Raw genomic sequence first — 23,382 nt, 5'->3', positions numbered from 1 at the left:
GTATATGTCTAGCACAGAAAATGATGATGATCTACTGTATTGTGTGGTGAAACAAGAAAGTGAAAAGCTTTTATGTGATAGAGACGTATAAGACATTGCAGCAAGTGAGGCCTTAGAAAGGTTGAATCGCCAATTAAGAAGAAACAACTGTGTGAAGCAAAATATCCTAAGGAAAAACTAATTAAATTAACTTTAACAATTCAAACAAAGGTATTATTGCTTCCTTCCGAAAAAGAAGAAGAGGTACATGATCATGTAGAATCTGAGATGATCAGTCAGCTAAAAGATAAATTTCGTACATGTACATCTCGAAGTAAACAGATGGAAATTCTTACCATTTTACCTAAAAGCTGGAGTGTTAAGAAGCTTCAAGATGAATTTAATGTAACAAATTACATGGCTCGAAGAGTAAAAGATTTGGTGAAGGCCAAGGGAATTTTGTCTTCACCAAACCCAAAACCTGGCAAGACTCTTGATCAAACAACTGCTGATTTTGTTAGTAACTTTTATTGTTCTGATGAGATAAGCACGGCAATGCCTGGGAAAAAAGATTTTGTGATTGTGAGAGATAACGGAGAAAGACTGCAAGTACAAAAATGGCTAGTTTTAAGCAATTTGAAAGAAATTTACACGAACTTTAAAGACAACCGTCCAGAGTTTCCACATTGGATTTTCGAAGTTTGTAGACCTACGTCCCAAAAATTGTGTTTTAGCTGGAAGTAGTGGTACACATAGTGTCTGTGTGTGTACTACCCATCAAAACTTCAAACTCATGCTGACTGGATGTAACATTCCTCAGCCGACAAAGGAAGAAGATAATCCAATAAATACTTAGAAAGACTGCATGGCAAGAGTTGTATGTAATCCGTCACTACCTGCTTGTCATTTTGGTGAATGTAAATTCTGCCCTGGCCCAGAAACGTTCAAGACATATTTATAAGATTTGTTGAATACTAATGATATTGATAATATAACTTATCAGCAATGGGTTTCCGTTGATCACACGTCTCTAGAAACAATCATAATAATTTGACAACTTTATTGATTGTTTTTTTGATAAATTAAAATCGCTTACACGACATTCATTTGTTGTTAGTCAACAATCAATCTTCCAAAAGAGACTGAGAAATGAAATTAAAGAAGGCGAGGTCTTAGCGATCTGTGGTTTTTCTGAGAATTCCTCCTTTGTCACCCAGGACGAAGTTCAAGGCTATCACTGGACAAACATGCAAGCAACTATTCATCCCATTGTTGCTTATTACAAGGATGGGAACAAACTTGAGCACACAAGTCTTGTAAACATATCAGAATGCCTAACACATGACACTGTTGCTGTGAATTTGTTCCAATCGTACTTGATGGACTTCCTGACTGTTAAATTCGGTAGAAAACCAAGAAAAATATATTATTTCTCTGATGGAGCAGCAGCTCATTATAAAAATAGGAAGAACTTTATCAACCTGTGCCATCATGAAGAAGATTTCCAAACTGAAGCTGCATGGCATTTTTCAGTCACCTCGCATGGGAAGGGAGCTAGTGATGGTGTTGGTGGAACAGTTAAACGACTTGCAGCTCCAGCAAGTCTGCAACGGCCATACAGTGATCAAATAATGACACCAAAACAACTTTATATGTTTGCCAAGGATAACACAGAAGGAACGAACTTCAAGTTTGCTACTAAAGAATATCACAAAAATGAAGAAATGAAACTTATGGAGAGATTTGAGAAATGCTGCAAAATTGTAGGGACACAAAAACTTCACACTTTTATTCCTTTTAGCAAGGACAAAATAATAACAAAACTCTGATGATAGTAAAATTGAACTGGTGACAATTTCTGACAGTGATACAATACCGGTCAAAGACATAAAAGGATATGTTGCTTGTGATTATAATGGGCACTGGTGGTTAACCTGTGCCCTTGAAAAAAATTAGGAGAAAGATGAAATCACAGTTAGTTTCTTACATCCACATGGACCGTCACCATCTTTCACATTTCCGAGTCATCCAGACATTCTTGCCATAAACAGTAAGGAAGAAGTGGCAATCGTGAACCCTCAAGCTGCTATAGGGCGAACAATAAGTTATCCAGTGCAGAAATGTTGATGTGCAACAGACTGATTAGTTTGAAGTATGAAGGAGTGCACTAATAGGACGCCTGTTTGTAAATAATAGTAATTACTAACTGAATTTAGGTCTGATCTCAGGTATTCATCTTTCTGTGTTTTTTAATTAATTTATTTATTTTAAGTTTTCATTTTGTGTTTATTAATTACAGAAGCGTAAAACATATGTTCTTTTGTCAATTATAAGTTATTTTTAATTTCCACATTTTACAACAACATACAGCTGGTGAGAAGTAGGCCTAATATCTAAAATAAATTAGTTTTTACGAATTTTTAAAGCACTACCCTTAATGTAAAATTGCTTTTGATAGTGATCCCATGCTCATCCCAAGTTGAAACTTTCAGAATATGTAGATGTTAAGTGTATCTTTCACATCTATTTTTTTGAGAATTTTAAAAATACAGTTTTTCAAAATTCAGTAAAATCAACAATATTGTTTTTTAACGATTTTTGTATATATATTAAACTGATGATGTTTGGTATCATATAAAAGCTCTTTAAAAAATCTTTCCAATGAAGTAAATTTTATTGTTCTAACTTAATTAGAACACGAGCTGTAAAGAAACAACATTGTTCCGTGAGTCAAAAATTTGTCATCTTTTCAGTTTTTGAAGGTCCATTACTCGGTAACTTTTTCTCAGAAAAATGTGAAAAAAATAATTTGTGTCATGATTTATGAGTAATATATGCATACTTAATTTCAAAAAAATCTGAGAGGGTCAGGTTGAAGCACTTGTTGATTTGACATGGAATTGTCCATGCCTCTTGTATTGCCTACTGTTCGATCCTTTTCTGCCAGTGTCATCTTGCTGTTTATATACCCTCAGTTGTCTGTTCGGAGGACATTTCTTGTTTCTCTAGATGCCTCCATGTAGGTCTATACTGGAAAGTAAACGATATATAAACATTTTTTCTTAGCTTTATCGTTGTCATAACGAGTAAGAGAGATTTTACCTCAGAGGCTTCCATGCCTAATCCCGCCACCAGCCAAGAGGGTGCTCTAAAAGTCCAAACCTGCGTTTCCTCTACAGACACTTGGGGGAAAACTAACCTGTTTGCTTAGATGGGACAGCAATCAATTCACCACTTCGTTATCATGATTTAGAACCACTGGGCCAATCATTCGACAACAGCCATCAGTTTCTGTTCCATCTTGTCCACCTGAGCGAGCGTTGCATTCCTGATGGCCAAAGTGAACATAAATTACATCGTCGTTTCCGTGTTGTTACAGATGCGGCAGAGATGACGGCATCATCGACGCCTCAGTACGAGCTGGTGCCCCCTGACGGCGGCTGGGGCTGGATCGTCGTTCTGGGAGTTTTTCTCAGTCACGTGAGTTCTTCCTGCCAATTCCTGCCAATTCTGTTTAATCCTATAGCAGTTGTGAACTGTGTATGATACTAGGCCGAATAATAGAGGTAAAAAAGGGTAATACAGTTGTTTGGAACACCACGCTAGAAAGTATTAGAGTGGAGGGCATTCTATCGAAAATGATATGTTATCCGTTAGACTATTTTATGATAAATAACGGTAGTTATGTGTGAAACTTATTTGGCCGTAGACTTAGGAAACTATGTGACAATACCTCCAGCTAGCAATGTGAAAGCAAGTACTTTTAAATTCCCATGTATTCTGATCTACAATCGCCTTTACTTCCCTATTTTTAAATACGAACATAACTAGAGAAATTACTGTTGATGTATTCGATATCAGTTGATCTAAACTGCATCTGACTATCTGTAAATGAGACTGGACATAAACAATAGTTATAAACAATACATAGAATGGCTATCTGATGAAACTATCACACACAATGGCTAACTGTTGAGTAACAAAAATAAACCCTGTTGGAAAAACGCACAAACTCATGTCATATGGAATTTTGTAAATGAATATTGTCCCAAATTGTCTCTCAAAAGGTTCATTTAGGCCCTACAAAAGGTTGTTACTTGGGTACCTTGTCTCTTCTCTGTCGGCACGCAGCAAGAAAGTGAAGTGCCGAACTGCATGTATCTGAAATAAACCACTGCGCGGCAAACTATCTCATCCTCCTTTATTCCATTTTCGTAAATTAAACTTTACTCTTTGCCTTTCTGACTGGAATACTTTAACTAACAGTGGGGGAAGGAAGCTAAGCAAAATAATGAACACATGACTGATTGTTCACGCTGGACAACAAAAAGTAGATATTGTTAAAAACATAACTCTTGCAGCAAAATAAACTCACTGCAGATGACCTTTTTTTCAAATAAAATCGTCTTCCTCAGTTATGTATCAGGGAGTATGTCTGTTCTTTGTGCGGTACGTCCGCCATCCAAGTTTTTCACTCTGTCACGACACAACACTATATCTGGCTCTCAGGTCGACAACTGTTTCGGACTCCTTCGCTCGCATGAGCTCTGCTCAATAACACAATCTGTGGCAGCCAAATAACACGTTATCCCTCATGTCTTCAGCCTCGCAAAATTGCTCACAGTAGTAAATCTTTCACTTAAACTGTCAAATATACCAAACAGTCATTTCTCATGATATATATATACATCCTTCGTAATCATTCTCCTAATACGTGTACCTCTCATTCATATGGTCGCGCGTTGCCAACTTTTGGCTGATTCTTATTCAAACGCATAAGATCTAGTTCCATCAGACCGAGCAGTTGAAGTTAAATTTAAGAAGCCATAAAATCTAATAATGCTGTAAGGAGGGAGGGCGCAAAGTGTTAATTACATGTGTATACCGGGAAATAATGTTAAGGCGGATGAAGAGTTTATCAGTTATTATCACCCACTACTCGGAGAGGAATGCTCTGGATATTGGAATATAGTGTCTCAGATTACTGAAAATGTTACATACGAATATACAGTTCCAATGATTGATATATCTGTTAATTAATAGAATGTCTTTGACAATGCATAAAGATAAAGCTGCTGTCAGGAGGTTTTATCCGAATTTTTGATGTCATCAGTAATCTAACTGCGAGCGGTGAGGTAATTATTCATCTGTCAGAGTTCATAAGCATGCATCGTGCGCATGGGTTTGTAAAAGGCTACAGTGCGCACTATTGTTTATAGGAGTGTACATCAGCTGTGAGCAAAAATAGGATGTAATCTAACTCTGGCCATTTTACAAGGCATTGCACAGTGGAGACAAAGAAAAAACCGAAAACACATTATCGCTAATTACGCTGAGCTTGCTTTGCGGCCACGTCTCGAAAACCGCAGTTATTACTTTGGCGACCACTAACCTTTGTCAAAGTCTCTTTATGTTTCTAGAGTACTATTTCTGTGGAAAAAGAAGTTCATGGGACCTCACTTGTCTCTGAGATGAGATACACTTCCACCAATTTATCAGACCTTAGAAGGAATAGGTTAATACGACATATCGTTAGGCCTGAAGGAATAGTTAGTTTGGTAATGAGGGAAGCGTAGGGCATAACTACTTAAAAGGGTAGGCTGAAACGGATATAGGTTGCAGTAACCACGCAGAAATGAACTCGCTTGTACAGTATTCGTTACAGGCGACATTACCAGAATTTGAACTTACGACATACGTGAAGGAACAGTTACCCACATAACTGATGTGTAATCTTATCGTTTCTTAGTAACTCGGTCACTATATCAGGCTGGTGCGTAAGTTCGTAGCGTTTTCCCATAAGTTTCATAAATAAAAGGAATACACATGACAGAGACCTTATTCCCCAATAATATATTCTCCTTCACTGTTTACAACAGTCTGCCAACGCTGGGGTAGCTTTTCGATTCCGCGATTGTAGAAATGACATAGTTTTGAGGCGATGAACTGGTCGAGCCCTGCTCGGACCGTATTCCTTGAAGGTTGTTCGACAGAGAGCAGAGAAGTTGAAAATCCAAGGGGTAAGATCAGGTGAAAAAGGTGGGTGCGGGATGCCTTCCCAACTCAACTCCTGTATCGAGTTTTTTGTCAGTCTAACAGAATGCTGGCGGGCGTTATTGTGGAGTAGCATCACCTCACGCTGTCATCCTGGTCGTTGTTCTTGCATTGCGTCTGCAAGAAGACGTCTCAGTTGTTGACAGTAAATGTCACCAGTGATGGTCACTTTTCGGGGAAGCAATTTGTAGTACACCAAATCGTCGCTGTTCATCTACATCTACATCTACATCTACATGGATTCTCCGCAAATCGCATTTAAGTGCCTGGCAGAGGCACCTTCACAATTCTCTATTATTCCAATCTCGTATAGCGCGCGGAAAGATTGAACACCTATATCTTTCCGTAGGAGCTCTGATTTCCCTTATTTTATCGTGGTGATCGTTCCTCCCTATGTAGGTAGGTGTCAACAAAATATTTTTTCATTCGGAGGAGAAAGTTGGTGACTGGAATTTCGTGAGAAGATTCCGTCGCAACGAAAACCGCCTTTCTTTTAATGATGTCCATCCCAAATCCTGTATCATTTCCGTGACACTCTCTCCCATGTTTCGCGATAATACAGAACGTGGTGCCTTTCTTTGAACTTTTTCGATGTGCTCCGTCAGTCCTATCTGGTAAGGATCCCACACAGCGCAGCAGTATTCTAAAAGAGGACGGACAAGCGTAGTGTGGGCAGTCTCCTTAGTAGGTCTGTTACATTTTATAAGTCTCCTGCCAATAAAACGCAGTCTTTGGTTAGCCTTCCCCACTACATTTTCTACGTGTTCCTTCCAATTTAAGTTGTTCGTAATTGTAATACCTAGGTACTTAGTTGAATTTACCGCTTTTAGATTAGACTGATTTGTCGTGTAACCGAAGTTTAACGATTTCCTTTTGGCACTCGTGTGGATGACCTCACACTTTTCGTTATTTAAGGTCAACTGCCACTTTTCGCACCATTCCGACATTTCTTCTAAATCGTTTTGCAGTTTGTTTTGATCTTCTGATGACTTTATTAGTCGATAAACGACAGCGTCATCTGCAAACAACCGAAGACGGCTGCTCAGATTGTCTCCCAAATCATTTATATAGATAAGGAACAGCAAAGGGCCTATAACACTACCTTGGGGAACGCCATAAATCACTTCTGTTGTTTTCTTCGAGGTAATTCATTATGTTCGAACAGAATATATGTTCTAAAATCCTGCTTCATATCGCCATTAACGATACGGGCCTGTAATTTAGTGGATTACTCCTACTACCTTTCTTGAATATTGGTGTGACCTGTGCAACTTTCCATCTTTGGGTACGGATCTTTGGTCGAGCGAACGGTTGTATATGATTGTTAAGTACGGAGCTAATGCATCAGCATACTTCGAAAGGAACCTAATTGGTATACAGTCTGGACTAGAAGATTTGCTTTTATTAAGTGATTTGAGTTGCTTCACTACTGCGAGGATATTTACTTCTACGTTACTCATGTTGGCAGCTGTTCTCGATTCGAATTCTGGAATATTTACTTCGTCTTCTTTTGTGATGTCATTTCGGAAGGCTGTGTTTAGTACCTCTGCTTTAGCAGCACTGTCTTCTATAGTATCTCCATTGCTATCGTGCAGAGAAGGCATTGATTGTTTCTTGCCGCTAACATACTTCACATACGACCAGAATCTCTTTGGGTTTTTCTGCCGGGTTTCTGGACAGAGTTTCGTTGTGGAAACTGTTATAGTTATCTATCATTGAAGTCCGCACTAAATTTGAGCTTCTGTATAAGATCGCCAATCTTGGGGATTTTGCGTCTGTTTAAATTTGGCATGTTTGTTTCGTTGTTTCTGCAACAGTGTTCGAACTCGTTTTGTGTACCAAGGACGATCAGCTCCGTCGTTTGTTAATTTATTTGGTATAAATCTCTCAATTGCTGCCGATACTATTTCTCTGAATTTAAGCCACATCTGGTCTACACTTGTATTATTAATTTGGAATGAGTGGAGATTGTCTCTCAGGAAGGCGTCAAGTGAATTTTTATCTGCTTTTTTGAATAGGTATATTTTTCGCTTATTTTTCGAGGATTTGGGGATTAAATCGTTCAATCTTGCTACGACAGCCCGTTGTTCACTAATCCCTGAATCGGTTTTTATGCTCGTTATTAACTCAGGATTATTTGTTGCTAAGAGCTCAAGTGTGTTTTCACAACGGTTTACTATTCGCGTGGGCTCAAGAACTAACTGCTCCAAATAATATTCAGAGAATGCGTTTAGCACAATTTCGGATGATATTTTATGCGTATCTCCGGAATTAAACATGTATTTTCGCTAACATATCGAGGGTAAATTAAAGTCACCACCAACTATTATCGTCTGAGTCGGGTACATGTTTGAAAACAAACTCAAGTTCTCTTTGAACCTTTCAGCAACTGTATCATCTCAATTGGGAGGTCGGTAAAAGGTTCCAATTAATATTTTATTCCGGTTGCCAGCAATGACCTCTACCCATACTAACTCACACAAAGTATCTACTTCAATTTCGCGACAAGATAAACTATTTCTGACACAGCAAACACGCCACCGCCAACCGTGTTTAGCCTATTCTTTCGGATCACCGTTGGGTTCTTCGCAAAAATTTCTACTGAGCTTATGTCCGGCTTTAGCCGGCTTTCAGTGCCTGTAACGATTTGAGCATCAATGCTTTGTATTAGCGCTTGGAGCTCTGGTACTTTCCCAACACAGCTACGACAGTTTATAACTGTTATACCAACGGTTCCTGTATCTGCGTTTTTCCTGTGTTCAGCTTGCACCCTTTGTGACTGAATCCCTTCTTGTGTTTTCCCGAGACCCTCTAATCTAAAAAAACCGGCAGCCTACACGGTCGGAGAACCGTCTGAGCCTCTGATTCAGACCCTCCACTCGGCTCTGTACCAGAGGTCCGCAATCGGTCCTGTCAACTATGCTGCAAATTGTCAACTCTGCTTTCGTCTTGCAAGCAAGCCTGGCAGCCTTTATCACTTCTGTGTGCCACTCGACACGAGAGAGAATCTCTTCTGATCCAAAGTGACACACACCATTGGTACCGACATGAGCCACCACCTGCAGTTGGCTGCACCCTGTGCATCAAATGCATAACATTATTTTTTGTGGGTGCGCGCAGATCTATGTAGGATGAGCTGCTGCTTTGTATTGTCTCAAGTATTCCTTCCTTTTCCTTGTGTTAGCAAAAGGACACCATCTCTCTTCGCAAATAAAGATATAGGATAGGAATGGTCGGTGTTGTTCATGAGCCAATTGGTGACGAGCAAGCAGCGATACACATATGGCCAGCCGCTGACTTTTGTTATTTTTGGCTTAGAGCATGCGGTGCCCATACACCCGATGTTTGAACCTTTCTCACTGTATGCAAATGTCGCACAGTGGTGACATCATCACAGATCATCACATTTGCCAGTTATTGAGTATACTGACGTGGATAATTATAGATTAAAGCGTTTAACCCATCTTTAACCAACCCAGAAGGTCTTCCCGAACGTGAAGAGCCACTAATGTCAAAATGATCGTCCTTAAAACGAGAAACCATATTTTCTTGGTGTGCTCTGCGCAGTGGTTTTATCCCCATACACGCCGCAAATGTTTGTGGCTGCCTCCGCTAATGCCATCGTCTACTGAACTCAAACAGAAAAAATTGTTGAAGTGCTCCGATTTCTTCACTTGTCACTTCATTTTCTAGCATCCGTAGCTCCACTCACTATCTCCTTATAACAAAATGACAGTACGTAAACTCAAATAGCAACAGTGAACTACAAATAAAACAAATGAGAATCATAAATAAAGCCTTAAAAACCGGAATACTAACATGCAAAACAAAAACACTAAGAACTTATACACGAACATAACATCGCAAACAGTTAAGGTTGCAAAAGAATAAAATAGTTTAGCAAATAGAACCTCTAGATTATACTCCTACAGCCCTCATTCACTGGAAACATTCCGGAAAGCCTTTTGTGTATTTCAGATAGCAGGTCTTAATGAAGATTCCTACCATAGGTCAGCTTGTTTAAGGGGGGAAACAACATTAGGAGGCGGTTTGACACAGATTTTTTGGGATTTTTTTCGGGTGGGAAGAATTGATTAGAATTTAATCAGATTTTTACATCATTTCATTCATAATTCGAAAAGCTTCTGTGAATGTTTTTGAATAATTTCAGCCAAAAATAACAAAGTTACGATGTGATGTCCGCTGAAGGTTGTGGGTATAGTTCCCCAATTGCATGCAGTGTAGCAATACCGATTTTCATCTGAAATCAAAAAGGTTTTGATTTTACATTAATAACTTATTTTCTAAGAATATGAACCTCAATGCAGGTAAAAATAATGAAAATTACAAATTTTTCAGGCGTTGGAACAATTTGATTAGGTTTTCACGATTTTTTCTCTAATTATGCAAAGAAAAATACCCTTAAAATCACGATAACATCTCACAAGTTGGTTCATATAATTCTTAATGCTATAAAGAATCATACCATCGATTTTAATAATATCGGTGCTATACTTTTTGAGTTAGACAGCACGCAAATGTGAAAAAAGTCATTTCGAGATAAACACGTTTGAAAAATAAATTCTCGGATACTAGAAATTCAAGGAAGTTAACAGTAATGTAAACTGCTTACCGATTAATCTGCGACTCCGGCACCGTATAGCAATCCTTCTTCTTACTCGTAGGCTTCGTTTTGCGCTTGCAGCAGTGCTTTCCGAGATTTCTGACCTTCCTTCGATTCCAATGAACGACGTCGATTTTGCCGGCTCACGCGCTGGATGTCCATTTGTTGTGCATAATTAAAGCTTTGCATGCCTACAACAATTCCTGGTCGTTCATGACTATCAGAAGGGATGAATTTCCTTCATTGAAGAAGCCCGTTGCTAAATACGATGCCATTTTACCGACTTTCCGGAGTGCAAGTGCTTAGGAGCTAATCCCGATTTAGTGGAATTAGAACGTTCGTTCTTTGATTAATCTTCTGCGCTCGAACTTGAAGCCGATGTGCACTCGGTTCTATGCTCATAAAATCTAAACGAATGTGAATTTCGCTTTGAAATTTTGACAACGTATTCTTGGATATTTAAGCTAACGATTTATGCAATTAAAAAAACATCGTATTTTTTTGAACCTTCTAATGTGGTTTCCCCCCTTAATCCCTTGTGTAATACCTGACAATCGAAGTTTTACGTTTGCTAAGAGTCATATTTTAGGAACTGCACTGCTTTATGAAGCAGACTGTCGGTAGGGACTCTCTGTAATCCCAGACTGAGCGGTGTGAACTGCTGCTAGTCCATTCACAGCGTCGCCGAGGTGTAGACGGAGCAGATGCGCCACGCACCATCGCACCCCAAGAGAGAGGAAATTCTCCTGTCGCCAAAGCGCAGGCGCTCTGCTAATCTTCTTTGTATGGAACGCCAAAGCGAATTAGAGGCAAGCGAGGATCTCAGCTACGCTTCAGGGACCGACTGAAATACTTCGGGCTAGCTTGACGTTGCCCTCCCGCTAGCAAGTTCTAACTACGGTTCATAGGAGGAAAGATACCACCGAATTCGTTATCCACAAAGAACTCTCACTAGGAGGGGTTTTTAATTCTCTGAGAGAGCGGGTGTGATTAAAACAACTGTAATATCTGAAATGGTTTATGTGCAAATGCTATATATATATATATATATATATATATATATATATATATATATATATATATTCATTGATTAACAGCATAACCACCATAGAAAGAAGAGTGTCAGAAGCGACATTTGCGATAAACTTAGCATCAAAATCAGAGACTTCTTAGGAGTCGAAGTGAAGAAATTCTACTACCTAGGAATGTAAATAACGCTTGACGGTTCAAGAAAGGAGGATATAAGGAGTGGACGAGCACAAATATAAAGGACATTCCTCGCTAAAAGAAATCTACAAGTATCGAACACACATCGTAATTTGACAAAGCAGTTTCTGATATGGAACGTACTCATGGTTTGTGGAAAACCGTAAAACAACAGAATAGAAGCATTAGAGATGCTATGTTACTGAAGGATCCTGAAAATGAAATCGACTGATAAGCAATGGAAGTGTTCTCTGTAGAATCAGTGAGGAAAGGAGTACATGGAAAACGTTGATAGGCAGAAGGGTCAGTGTGACAGGAGAGAAGACAACGGAGAATAACGTACCGGTTAGATAATATTTCATTTTTGTTCATTTAACTAGAATGTTATCATTACAAATGAGACGAATTTCATGACTGCAGATGTTTCATTCCCATTTTGCCAGAGAGAAAATACAAATCTAACGAAAAAATACAAAAGACTGTGTTCTTAATTGGATGTTCTGGGTTCAATTCCACGTAGTGTGCTTACCACCCAAGTGCAAACACTTTTACGCCACAGCATTATACGACGTAACTATCGTTAATCGAAGCCCGGGTATCACCTTTCGTAGTGTACACGAAGCACTCCATCTAAATCACTTCTTAACGCAACTTACAGTCGATGTAGTCGTTTCTCCAACAGTGTGATCAAAACAGCTATCTACATCAGGAATAAGATGGCAGGAGAACACAACATTTAAATCTGTGTTATCTAGAAGAAACCTAGAAAAATACCTCTGCGACGAATCACAGTTGTCGATTTCATTGGCCGTGAACATCCACTTAATGAGTTTTTGTATTTAGTGCAGTTGAAGACACTGACTGGATGACGACAAAACAAACAGAAAATTGAGGCAGGCCCGGGATGCTTAAATAGTTTTCGGAGTTAAGTTTCCAGTACGACAAATTATAAACTTACAAAAGGTGTGTTTCACCAGTTTCGACTTACGGCTCTGGGGCACGGAACTTGAATGCGAGACCTAAGCGCGAAAACGTGATGCGTGATTTGAACTATAGAAATGGTAGGAAAACAAACGGATAATGGAATAAATGTCTGTGAAAGACATATTTATGACCTATTTTCTCAGTATTGATGGAATAAGTAGTTATGGCGATAATGGGAGTTAAATGTGCGATGGTCACAACATGAAGACAGGAGAATGGATGATACATGTCTTTGATACTAACAGGTAAGAGAAGATCGGGAAGACGGGTAGATGTTAGGTCACATGCAAGAGCAACAGGGTGTGAAGAGGCCTTGAGAAACCTTCTTTCGAGCACTGTATGCCACATTTTGTGCAAATTATAAATGATTTCTTCACGGTTATCCGCGTGTGTAAGTGCTTAATTAAGTGGCTCCTACTTAAACTCACATTAAATTCATAAATAATTTGTGATATCTTAGGTTTTCTATATTACCAATCATTTACACCTGTTTGTAAAAAAGGGGACACGATTCGTAAGCTCTGTAAGAAATGTATTCCCCTTGATCAAATGAATCGAGCTTGTGTGTGTGTGTGTGTGTGTGTGTGTGTGTGTGTGTGTGTGTGTGCGCGCGTGTGTGTGTGTGTGTCTTGGGCCGTAAGGGAATACTATGTTGCGTTCTGCTTTGGAGAGAAAAAGATGGACTTATTCACGTGTTCAGGACAAATAAAACTAGGAAATTAACTACAGATATTTACAGTATCTAGTACTACACTAAAATGAGTGGCCAGAAACCACGGTAAGGGTCACATTTAAAGATGTGCCATGTATGACGCCCTATGGTGCGACTAGATGCGAGACATGGCGCCACTGTAGACATCACATCTGAGCAGTCTGTTACAGGCAGGAGTGTAGTGAACATGGCACCAGATGGCTAGTTAATCGGCTGCACGTAGCTACGTAATCGGTGCAAGACGCGTGATCACAGCGTATCAGAGATTATAGAAGAATTCGGCTTTGTAAAGTCAACGCCGTCTGTGGGAGAGACAACGCTTCCAAACGCGTACACTGCAGCCTAGCACGATCAAAGGTGTTCAAAGAACGAACGTCACGTCGTCATCGCAAAGACATTCGCAGCGATCGACCAAGAACAGCTGGGCACACTGTTCTTCAAGTAGTTCCAAAATTCGTCATTATCGTTACAGGCTCGTTCTGGATGCTCCCGAATGGGTCTCCCTGAAACAGGAAATGAAAGGTTTTGGTGTAACGTTCATGGTTCACCAACATTGACGATATGGAGAAGAATTGCAACAAAAGAAAGGCCGTGCCTCGTTTACAGTAATCACACCGACAATTCCTCTCGCTTGATTTAGAGAAACCACATAAAAAAGCAGATTAGCTAGACAGAGATTCGCACCCTCTTGCTCACACAGTCAGGTCCACCGTGTTAATTACTCTGCAGATTCGCTCTACATCCACATCTATATTTTACCTAAGAAAGCCACTGTAAATTGAATAGCACAGGGTAAAACAAATCACTATTAGCAACTTTCATATTTAATTCGAACATGCAGCGGTGGAAGAGTGGCTAGGTACACTACGTGATCAAAAGTATCCGGACACCCCCCAGAACATACATTTTTCATATTAAGTGCATTGTGCTGCCATCTACTGCCAGGTACGGACTTCAGTGGTCATTTGACATCATGAGAGAGCAGAATGGGGCGCTTCGCGGAACTCAACGGACTTCGAACGTGGTGAGGTGATTGGATGCAACTTGTGTCATACGTCTGTACGCGAGATTTCCGCACTCCTAAACATCCCTAGGTCCACTGTTTCCGATGTGATAGTGAAGTGGAAACGTGAAGGGGCAGGTAGAGCACAAAAACCTGCAGGCCGACCTCGTCTGTCGACTGACAGAGATCGCCGACAGTTGATGAGGGTCGTAACGTGTAATAGAGAGACATGTATCTAGACCATCACACAGGAATTCAAAACTGCATCATGATTCACTGCAAGTACTATGACAGTTAGGCGGGAGGTGAGAAACCTTGGATTTCATGGTCAAGCGGCTGCTCAAAGCCACACATCAAGCCGGTAACTGGCAAACGACGCCTCGCTTGGTGTCAGAAGCGTAAACACTGGACGACTGAATAGTGGAAAAAGTTGTGTGGTGTGACGAATCACGCAACACAATGTGACGATCCCATAGCAGGATATGTGTATGGCAAATACTTGGTGAACATCATCTGGCAGCGTGTGTAGTGCCTACAGTAAAATTTGAAGATGGTGATGTTATGGTGTGGTCGTGTTTTTCATGAAGGGGACTTGCACCCCTTGTTGTTTTGGGTGGCACTATCATGGCACAGGCCTACATTGATGTTTTAAGCACCTTATTGCTTCCCACTATTGAAGAGCAATTCGGGGATGGGGATTCCATCTTTCAACACGATCGAGCGCCTGTTCATAACGCACGGCCTGTGCCGTAGTGGTTACGCGACAATAACATCTCTGTAACGGACTGGCCTGCGCAGAGTCCTGTCCTGAATCCTATAGAACATCTTTGGTATGTTTTGGAATTCCGACTTCGTGTCAGACCGCACCGACCGACATCGATACCTCTCCTCAGTGCAGCACTCCGCGAAGAATGGGCTGCCATTCCCCAAGAAACCTTCCAGCATCTGATTGAACGTATGCCTGCCAGAGTGGAAGCTGTAACCAAGGATAAGGGTGGACCAACACCATATTGAATTCCAGCATTACCGATGGAGGGCGCCACGAAATTGTAAGTCATTTTGAGCCAGGTGTCCGGATACTTTCTATTTTTATTTATTCTCATTATTCCTACTCATGACATGTGTCAGAAACAGCAGAGTTGTCATACAATTTTCTTGAAACACTGATTCTATAAGTATATCCAACAGCGTTTCCCTTTTAAACCCTAAGCATCTCCGTTACACTTCCCTACGGGCTGTGCCGATATGTCACGATTTTAGTAGGGCGTCTCATTTTTCTTTCGATGTCTGCTATCAAGAGTAGTTGGCAAGGTCTCATAAAGCAGCAGCCGGATCTAAGCCTCTAACTCCTTTTCAAACTTACCTGAGTACATAATTTACATAACACAACATGCTTTCAAGATATTCCCCTCGTATATAAAATGTTGACCAACAAATGAATAACAACGCGATCTGACTTCCATTTGTGAGATGTTCGAAAGTATGAAGCAACGATAAATATAGGGAATTATGAACAAATGTTTAAGTAATACATGATTACGCCCAATACACCCAAGTATTCAATCAAGTTTGCTCACTTCAGCTACGATTTCGCACAAAGATTATGCGAGTACATGGCATCTGACCAAGGAAACGTGATATATTAAAAGCAGCTTCAATATAAAGATATAAAGATAACTGTAGAGAATTTGAAATCACTTTTGATTATGTTCATGAAATAAACTCGAAAATCTACGTAAGGAAATTACATATTTCGTCCATGGGACCACGTAGAATAAAAGACCACAGATCATAAAAAATACCACAAAAGGCGCTGCATATAATCTCTAATTCCTGCTATAGTATTAACTGAGAGGGATAGTAAGGTGAGTTATAACCTATGTATATTCACTGCTGAGTTAATGAAAGCCCGATATCGATCCATGAACGTGAAACACAGGCACTTGCCTGACACAAATGAATTAACTTTCGTCGCAAAGAAAGAGCATCTGTAAAGCTGAAAATAATTGATGATGAAATATTTCGCTAAAACGCGCTAGTTAGTGCAGTCTCGCCATAAATTCCTGTACTTTATAGCGCATAAACGGAAATAAAACATTACACAAATTCGTCGAATTTGAACCAACAGAATCTTGAAAACTGCAGGCAGTGTTCACATTATGTGACTAACCCAGCAGTTCTTTGCCACTCCGTCACATGGGAACATTAACTTAAATCTCAACCGCTGTGATGGGGCACTGAGGCACCGCTCCGAAGTACCGCGTGCAGCTATCCTTCTGATAGGCAACCAAAGAGTGTGTCACGTATAGTAGTCGATGAGCATGCATGGTGAGTCTCTGCTAGCAGCATGCAACTCGCCTAAAGACAAGTAATATGAAAGATATGCTCCTACAGATGGCTTCCAAGAATTCCAAAATTAGTCACATTAACAACTTGTAAGTGGCGACTTGTACTTAGACCTCTTTCCCAAAACCCTGCTTAAAATCTTATGTCGTCTATTCGTTTTCCCTACTACAGATGGCACATGTTCGTCCCACTTCATAGGATATGACAGACTCCAACCGTTTACCGTTAATCTTGTTATCGGATGCTATTGTTCAATAAGGGTGGAAGCTGAAGCAATGGATAACAATTTGTGCCATAACTGGGATCTGAAAACTGGCTTCATGCTTATTAGGCAGAGGTGCTAACCACTGCACCACCGTAACATTGTGGCCATCATAGCTGCACGGACTACCCTACTTAGTTGCCCTCCCTAACAAAACCTTTAAATCACATCTTGAGCCCATTTTCTCTTTCTTAAATCGTCAGTATAGCCGAGAGTCTGGCACTGGAGTAGCACCCCAGCTTTGTACGGAATGAGGAAATCCTGCCTGTACCTCGGGCGTAGATGATGTATTGATCTGGTGGAATTACATTTTCCTGGAGACGTGTAAGTCTCAACATTATCTTCTATAAAGTTGACAGATGGGTCTCAACTTTATCTGATAAAGTTGACGACTCCAGGAAAATGTAATTTCACCAGATCAATGGATGCTATTGTATTCTTTCTTTGGTATAATGCGCATTGCTTTGCACTTACCATCATTTAAGGAACACCGCCATTCAGTACATCAAGTGGAATATTCAAGAAAGAATAGGCAGTATGGGTTGCAAAATGGTTTTTTGCTTATCTAATTTGTGATGCGTTTTACTGTCACAGGTGCATCATCAGATACCCGTTATCAGACACCCTTGATAGTGAAACACTTCACAAATTAAATAAATAAAAAACCATTTCACAACCGAGACTGCCTGTTCTTTCTTGAACAACTCAAGAGGTTGCTGTACCATTAGTCGAAAGATGAAGAGGTGTGATTTCCAAGTGGATTTGGTTCCAGAATTAATCTTTGACTCGACAGCCAAGTGCCCTCTGTTTCGAAATATCCATTCAAATTAGAACTTGTGCCAGACAAGCACTCGACCCTGGGACGTTATTTTTTCCGGGCAATGATCTAGCCTAATCAGCTATCTACGCGCAGCTCACGAGCCGCCATCGCAACGCCACATTTGTGAGTACCACTCTCCAAGAATCCCCACATCACAGAAGGTCTCTTTCACACTTCGGTGAACTAGCGCTCCTAGATGACGGCTTCAAGGTTCGGGTTCCAGTCTGTCGTAGTTTTATACTGTATATGTTGTTCTGATTTTCTCTGCCACCATTAAGTGATAACTGCCTGTAGGCAGCACCTAATAACCTGACCTGATACACAGTTTTTGCAGACTAAAAACGTTAGTGCCCCCACAACATTTTCTTGGAAACACACGTTGCTGTTTCCTGTCCTTGCATCATTGTTCAAGTCAATCATCCATAAGCGAATATATTCCGTGTGATTAAGTTCTTGTTGTCAATCGAACAGTATTAATGATGATTTAGATTGTGCGTACACCAGAGCGTTGATAAACGGAGAATTTTATTTTAGATTATTTCATACTTATAACATATGGACGGACTGAAAACAGTTTTGTGTAGGTGATTTCCAGTTGTTTACTCCGAAGTTACGTCTTTTGGCGTCCATACCTTGTGTGAATGTGCACGGTATGTGACTTTTGATATATAGTTTCTAGGAGAATATGTCCACAGGCATTAGTCCATATTAAAATGAACTAAGGGGCGAAACTGGTCAGTAATTCTAGAGAAGATCGTTATTTCAACGAAACGACCTGCTGCAAATGATGTCATTCTTTCAGTGTCATTGTGACGAACGCCTTTCAGAAATCTACCTGTTCACCTCCATCTTCTCTTTGCAATTTATCAAGCGTGAAAAAGAAACTGTGGCTTCACATAAGTTTCTTCCTGAACACTGATTCTTTAAAATAAAGCTACAGAACTCACAGTAGTCTCTGCGATTATGTAAGAGGCGGACGTTGGGAATAATGGACTGTAAAACAGAGATCACCAGATCACCATTAACGGAGAGAAGTCTTCATAGGTAAAAGTATCCCAAACAAGTGTTGGACGACCATTAATCGTCGCGAGTCCCTTGAGGCTGTTAACGGATAACGTAAACAGACAAATTGCAACGCTATAAAATTGTGATGAAATGCGGAAAGTCCTAGCAGACGATCGAAGCTCGGAGCCGGGTATCGCAACTGACCCTCACCGTGAAGTAATGAAGCATATTGTGCTTAAATAACTGGAAAGACCTACTACTATACGATTGGCGATCTAGGACTGGAAGTAGTCATTTTGTCATACAGCTGGGAGTATGCTTACATAGCGATTTAAGGTGGAACAACCACATAAAGCTACTCGTAAGTAAGACAGGTGCCATGGGATTTTCCTCGTGAAGTGTAGTCCACCCAAGAAGAAGGTAGCGTACGAACCCTCACCTTAGCAACGACTGAATTTTGCTCGTCAGTCTGCGAGCTGTAGCAGAAAGTGTCAACAGAGAAAACAGAGAAGATCCAAAGGACAGCAGCGCGTTTCGTCACAGGTTTGTATAGTAAGAGACAGAGGTACGCGATCTATCCTCCACCACACACCATAATGTGACTTACGGAGTATAGACGTAGGTGCAAGACAATGCATCTATTCTGCTCCGTTTTGTAAACAGAAATGAATGAGCTCATATCTAGTCATATAGGAATCAGAGTCTTAAGTAAATTTGAGCTATGAAAGTGGTTTATTCCGCATTGTATTCCGTGTATAGCAAATCCACGAGGGATCAGTTGGCCTTGCACAGGTATCAGACCAGGTGCTAAGAAATAAGTGTGTTAACACTGTCCATAACAGCCGCTAGCGAAAGCTGACGCGGCGCGAAACGGTATAGTGGCGGTTGCGCGGACGCTAATGGGGCCTAACTGGTGCGAAACTCCTCGTGGCTGTCGGTACCTGGTGGTCCGCGCTGGCGCGCCAGTATTTTTAGCATCTCTCAGCCCGCTGGGGAACAACATGGCAGCCTTCCAAGCTGACCGGAACACTGCCAGCCTCCAGGGACCAGCCGCCGCGCTGCCTTATCGGCTGAGCCGTGTTTATCGCAGCTGCTATATGTGATAATACGAGACGACCGATAAACAGCGGCTAAACACACGCGTAAACCTCCTCTCTGCAATATAGCAATTTACAGTATGTGATGGCTGACGTAACACATGGAAACTGATCTAAAATATTAACTGTGAATACGAAGAATCAAGCTGCTGAGGTTAGAAGCTACTATTGCTTTCTCTCCGTGTTCACAAATTTTTTTCTCTTCTTTTTTTTAACTTCGTGTTCTTCAAAACACGTTTCCTCTCTTCTCGTTGTTCACCCAAACACGTTACGGTTCAAATGGTTCAAATGGCTCTGAGCACTATGGGACTTAACATCTATGGTCATCAGTCCCCTAGAATTTAGAACTACTTAAACCTAACTAATCTAAGGACAGCACACAACACCCAGCCATCACGAGGCAGAGAAAATCCCTGACCCCGCCGGGAATCGAACCCGGGAACCCAGGCGTGGGAAGCGAGAACGCTACCGCACGACCACGAGATGCGGGCAAACACTTTACGACTCCTGTGTGTACACAAGAATAAATTCGTTTTGAACAAAGCCACTCAGGAATAAAAGTATGCTAACATGCACTACAGTCTTTAAAATCAGCGCAGTTTTAAGTAGCATTCACAACTTTGTAAAATGCACATGTTATACTTGATGAACTCAAAATATGAAACAAGTCTGGTACACTATTTTACAGAAATGAAAACAGGCCTAATGAAGAAGATAGACGAATTTCGAAGTGCATTCACGGAACGAATTAGGAAAAGGAAAAGCAAATTGTTTTAGAGGAAGTCGAGTTTTATGTAAACAAAATTTCATTATGAACACACTACGTTAGGCACATCCATGACTTAACAGTTTTGGGGTTAATTCTTCACAACAAAACAAGAAAAAAAGCTTTTATTCACTGTTACTCTACAGAAATTTCCAAGAATTCTCCAAAAAATCCTTAAAAAGATTCTTAAAACGTTTTTTTTAACCGAATGTAAATTTCGGTCCTGTCTTAGCTGTACAGAGGTTTCTTTATTAGACAACACAACCGGTTTCACACCATTATAGGTGCGTCTTCAGGTGGTAATCTGTATTGATACAAAAAGCGTTTTTATAAAATGTTGTTAACACCTAGTATGTAATAGCGAGAGAACAGAAACACGTTTTTGCAAACGACTTTTCAATTCATAAGGCTAGAGACAATGTACGATGTCCAACTGTATATCAATTAGTTGCGTAACCTTTTAAAAGGCTGGTCATGGAACGGCTAAACTCGGAAATATTCACCATAAGATGAACGTCGAAAGTGTCAAAATTCGTTCTCCAATAAAATAATCTAGGGAACGAGAGGACATCAGGACAATTAAAATATATCGTGCAAAACAGTGATAATGGGCATGTGTAGTGAAATACGTCATTCACCAAACCTGTGTTATAAAAGACTCAGGGACGAAAGAGTTGACTCATTAAACGTGGTCCTAAAATGCTGTCCCCATTAAAAGAGGAATGCAGTTAATACACACAAAGTCTCTGTCAGTTGAATAAACCCAAGCTAATGTATGCTGCCTACGAACAAACATTAACTGACAAAATTTTTTCAAGGAGGAAATGGGGCAGCAAGCGAACACTTGTTAACCGGGAAGAATTTGTGAGAAAAACTTTTTGGAAACGAATCAACAAAACTGTGCTAAGACAGTGGTAAGGAAGCTACGATAGTTTAAGGTGGTCATCCGGTGATAAGTTTTTGCATCCTGCTATTGAGGTTCATCTTGTCTGGAATCCTTTAGAGTGAGCCGAGAGTCGCATGATAGAAGACAGCACTATGAGGTACTAATACGAAATGTACGCGAGCCAAACAAGTGTGGTGAGAGGGAAAACTAGGCATGCGCTAGACACAATGACTGGTACTATGAGCAGACTGATGGAGTTGTGATGAGCAGCCATTTGTCACCTATTATCTGGAAGGCTACAGCAGGAGTCGCCCTGCTAGCACCACTACAAATGGGAAACTTGAGCGCTTGGGTTACTTCCCCCCCTCCCCCTTCCCGTCAAAAGCTGCTGGTACGGTCAGCAGAAAATTTGTAATATCTGTCCAGGAGCTGTAGATACCCATGTCGGAGCCGGTGCTGCCAGCCCATCAGACAATCTGTCCTCTGCATTCGTCACCAACCCATTACGTCCAAAACGTTTCTCACCGAGGATCTCTTTGAGGTTTGCGAAACAGGAGACAATCGCCATGATCCGTCCGGAGTGCAGGGTGAATGATCAAAAATTTCCGATCCGCATTGATCCAGGGAGTCTGTGGTTGCTGCATCAGTATGAGATCGCAAACTGTCGTGAAGAAGTACGACACCGGAAAAAGCATTACATGCTTACGATTTTGGAATGCGCGCCATATTTTTCGCAGAGTATCAAATAAATTTGCATTTCAAGGTTGCCATCCGAGCGATTGGCGATTGGTCTCTGCATAATGTGTGACACCCATTTCTTAGTATCAGTAACAATGCGATCGAGGAAGGCACTTTCATCTGTTTGATTCCGCGTTAAAAATGTCATTCCTGCAGCCAGTCTGTGTTTTGTGTTGCCTCTCAGATGCCGCAGAGGCCTTTGAGCACGAATTTTGCTATAATAAAGCTGTCTGAACATAATTTTACCGCCGGCCGGTGTGGCCGTGCGGTTTAGACGCTTCAGTCTGGAACCGCGTGACCGCTACGGTAGCAGGTTCGAATCCTGCCTCGGGCATGGATGTGTGTGATGTCCTTAGGTTAGTTAGGTCTAATTAGTTCTAAGTTCTAGGCGACTGATGACCTCAGAAGTTAAGTCGCATAGTGCTCAGAACCAAGCATAATTTTACCAAGCAAAGAACGATAAATATTTGGGAAAGATTTCTGCAACTCTCTAACGTTACTCGTCTGTTCTGCAGGATGCCAGATTTCCATTCTTCACTCAAGTGTTCGTATCATCTGTGACGAGTGACGGGCATCTGGGTCTTCGTTATTCATAGTTTTCGTGTGTTAAACACTTCACATCAACTTCTCACGTTCGTTTGGTTTACTGCTGATTTACCATTCAGTTCCATTAGTTGACACTAAATTTGCCAAGGTTTTAACTGCCGAACATTCAAAAATTCTACATCATTTCTGACCTCATAGTCCGGCCGGACTTCGTGTCACTTTGTTCACTTTAAAAAATCACAGAATGAACAATAACGACTTGTTTCGACTAGTACTGACGCAAAGCTTATACAAAATGAGGGGGAAACTATTCGATCTTGGATACAAGCCCCACATAAACCTCCTCAGCAGGAA

The 23,382-nt window shown here is 40.7% G+C and overlaps 1 protein-coding gene across 1 annotated transcript in view; it reads left to right on the top strand.

Moving 5' to 3' along the window:
- LOC124798059 (monocarboxylate transporter 12-like) overlaps positions 1-23,382 on the top strand; it is a 209,173-nt gene that overhangs the window by 68,913 nt on the left and 116,878 nt on the right. Inside the window, exon 2 of the mRNA XM_047261288.1 lies at positions 3,359-3,459. Within this exon, the coding sequence (XP_047117244.1) occupies positions 3,370-3,459 (90 nt within the window). The 5' untranslated portion in view covers positions 3,359-3,369. The remainder of the gene's footprint in view (positions 1-3,358; positions 3,460-23,382) is intronic.

The sequence above is a fragment of the Schistocerca piceifrons genome, chromosome 5, assembly GCF_021461385.2.
Source record: "Schistocerca piceifrons isolate TAMUIC-IGC-003096 chromosome 5, iqSchPice1.1, whole genome shotgun sequence".
NCBI classification, from domain to species: domain Eukaryota; kingdom Metazoa; phylum Arthropoda; class Insecta; order Orthoptera; family Acrididae; genus Schistocerca; species Schistocerca piceifrons.
This window is presented reverse-complemented; position numbering and strand designations above follow the sequence as displayed.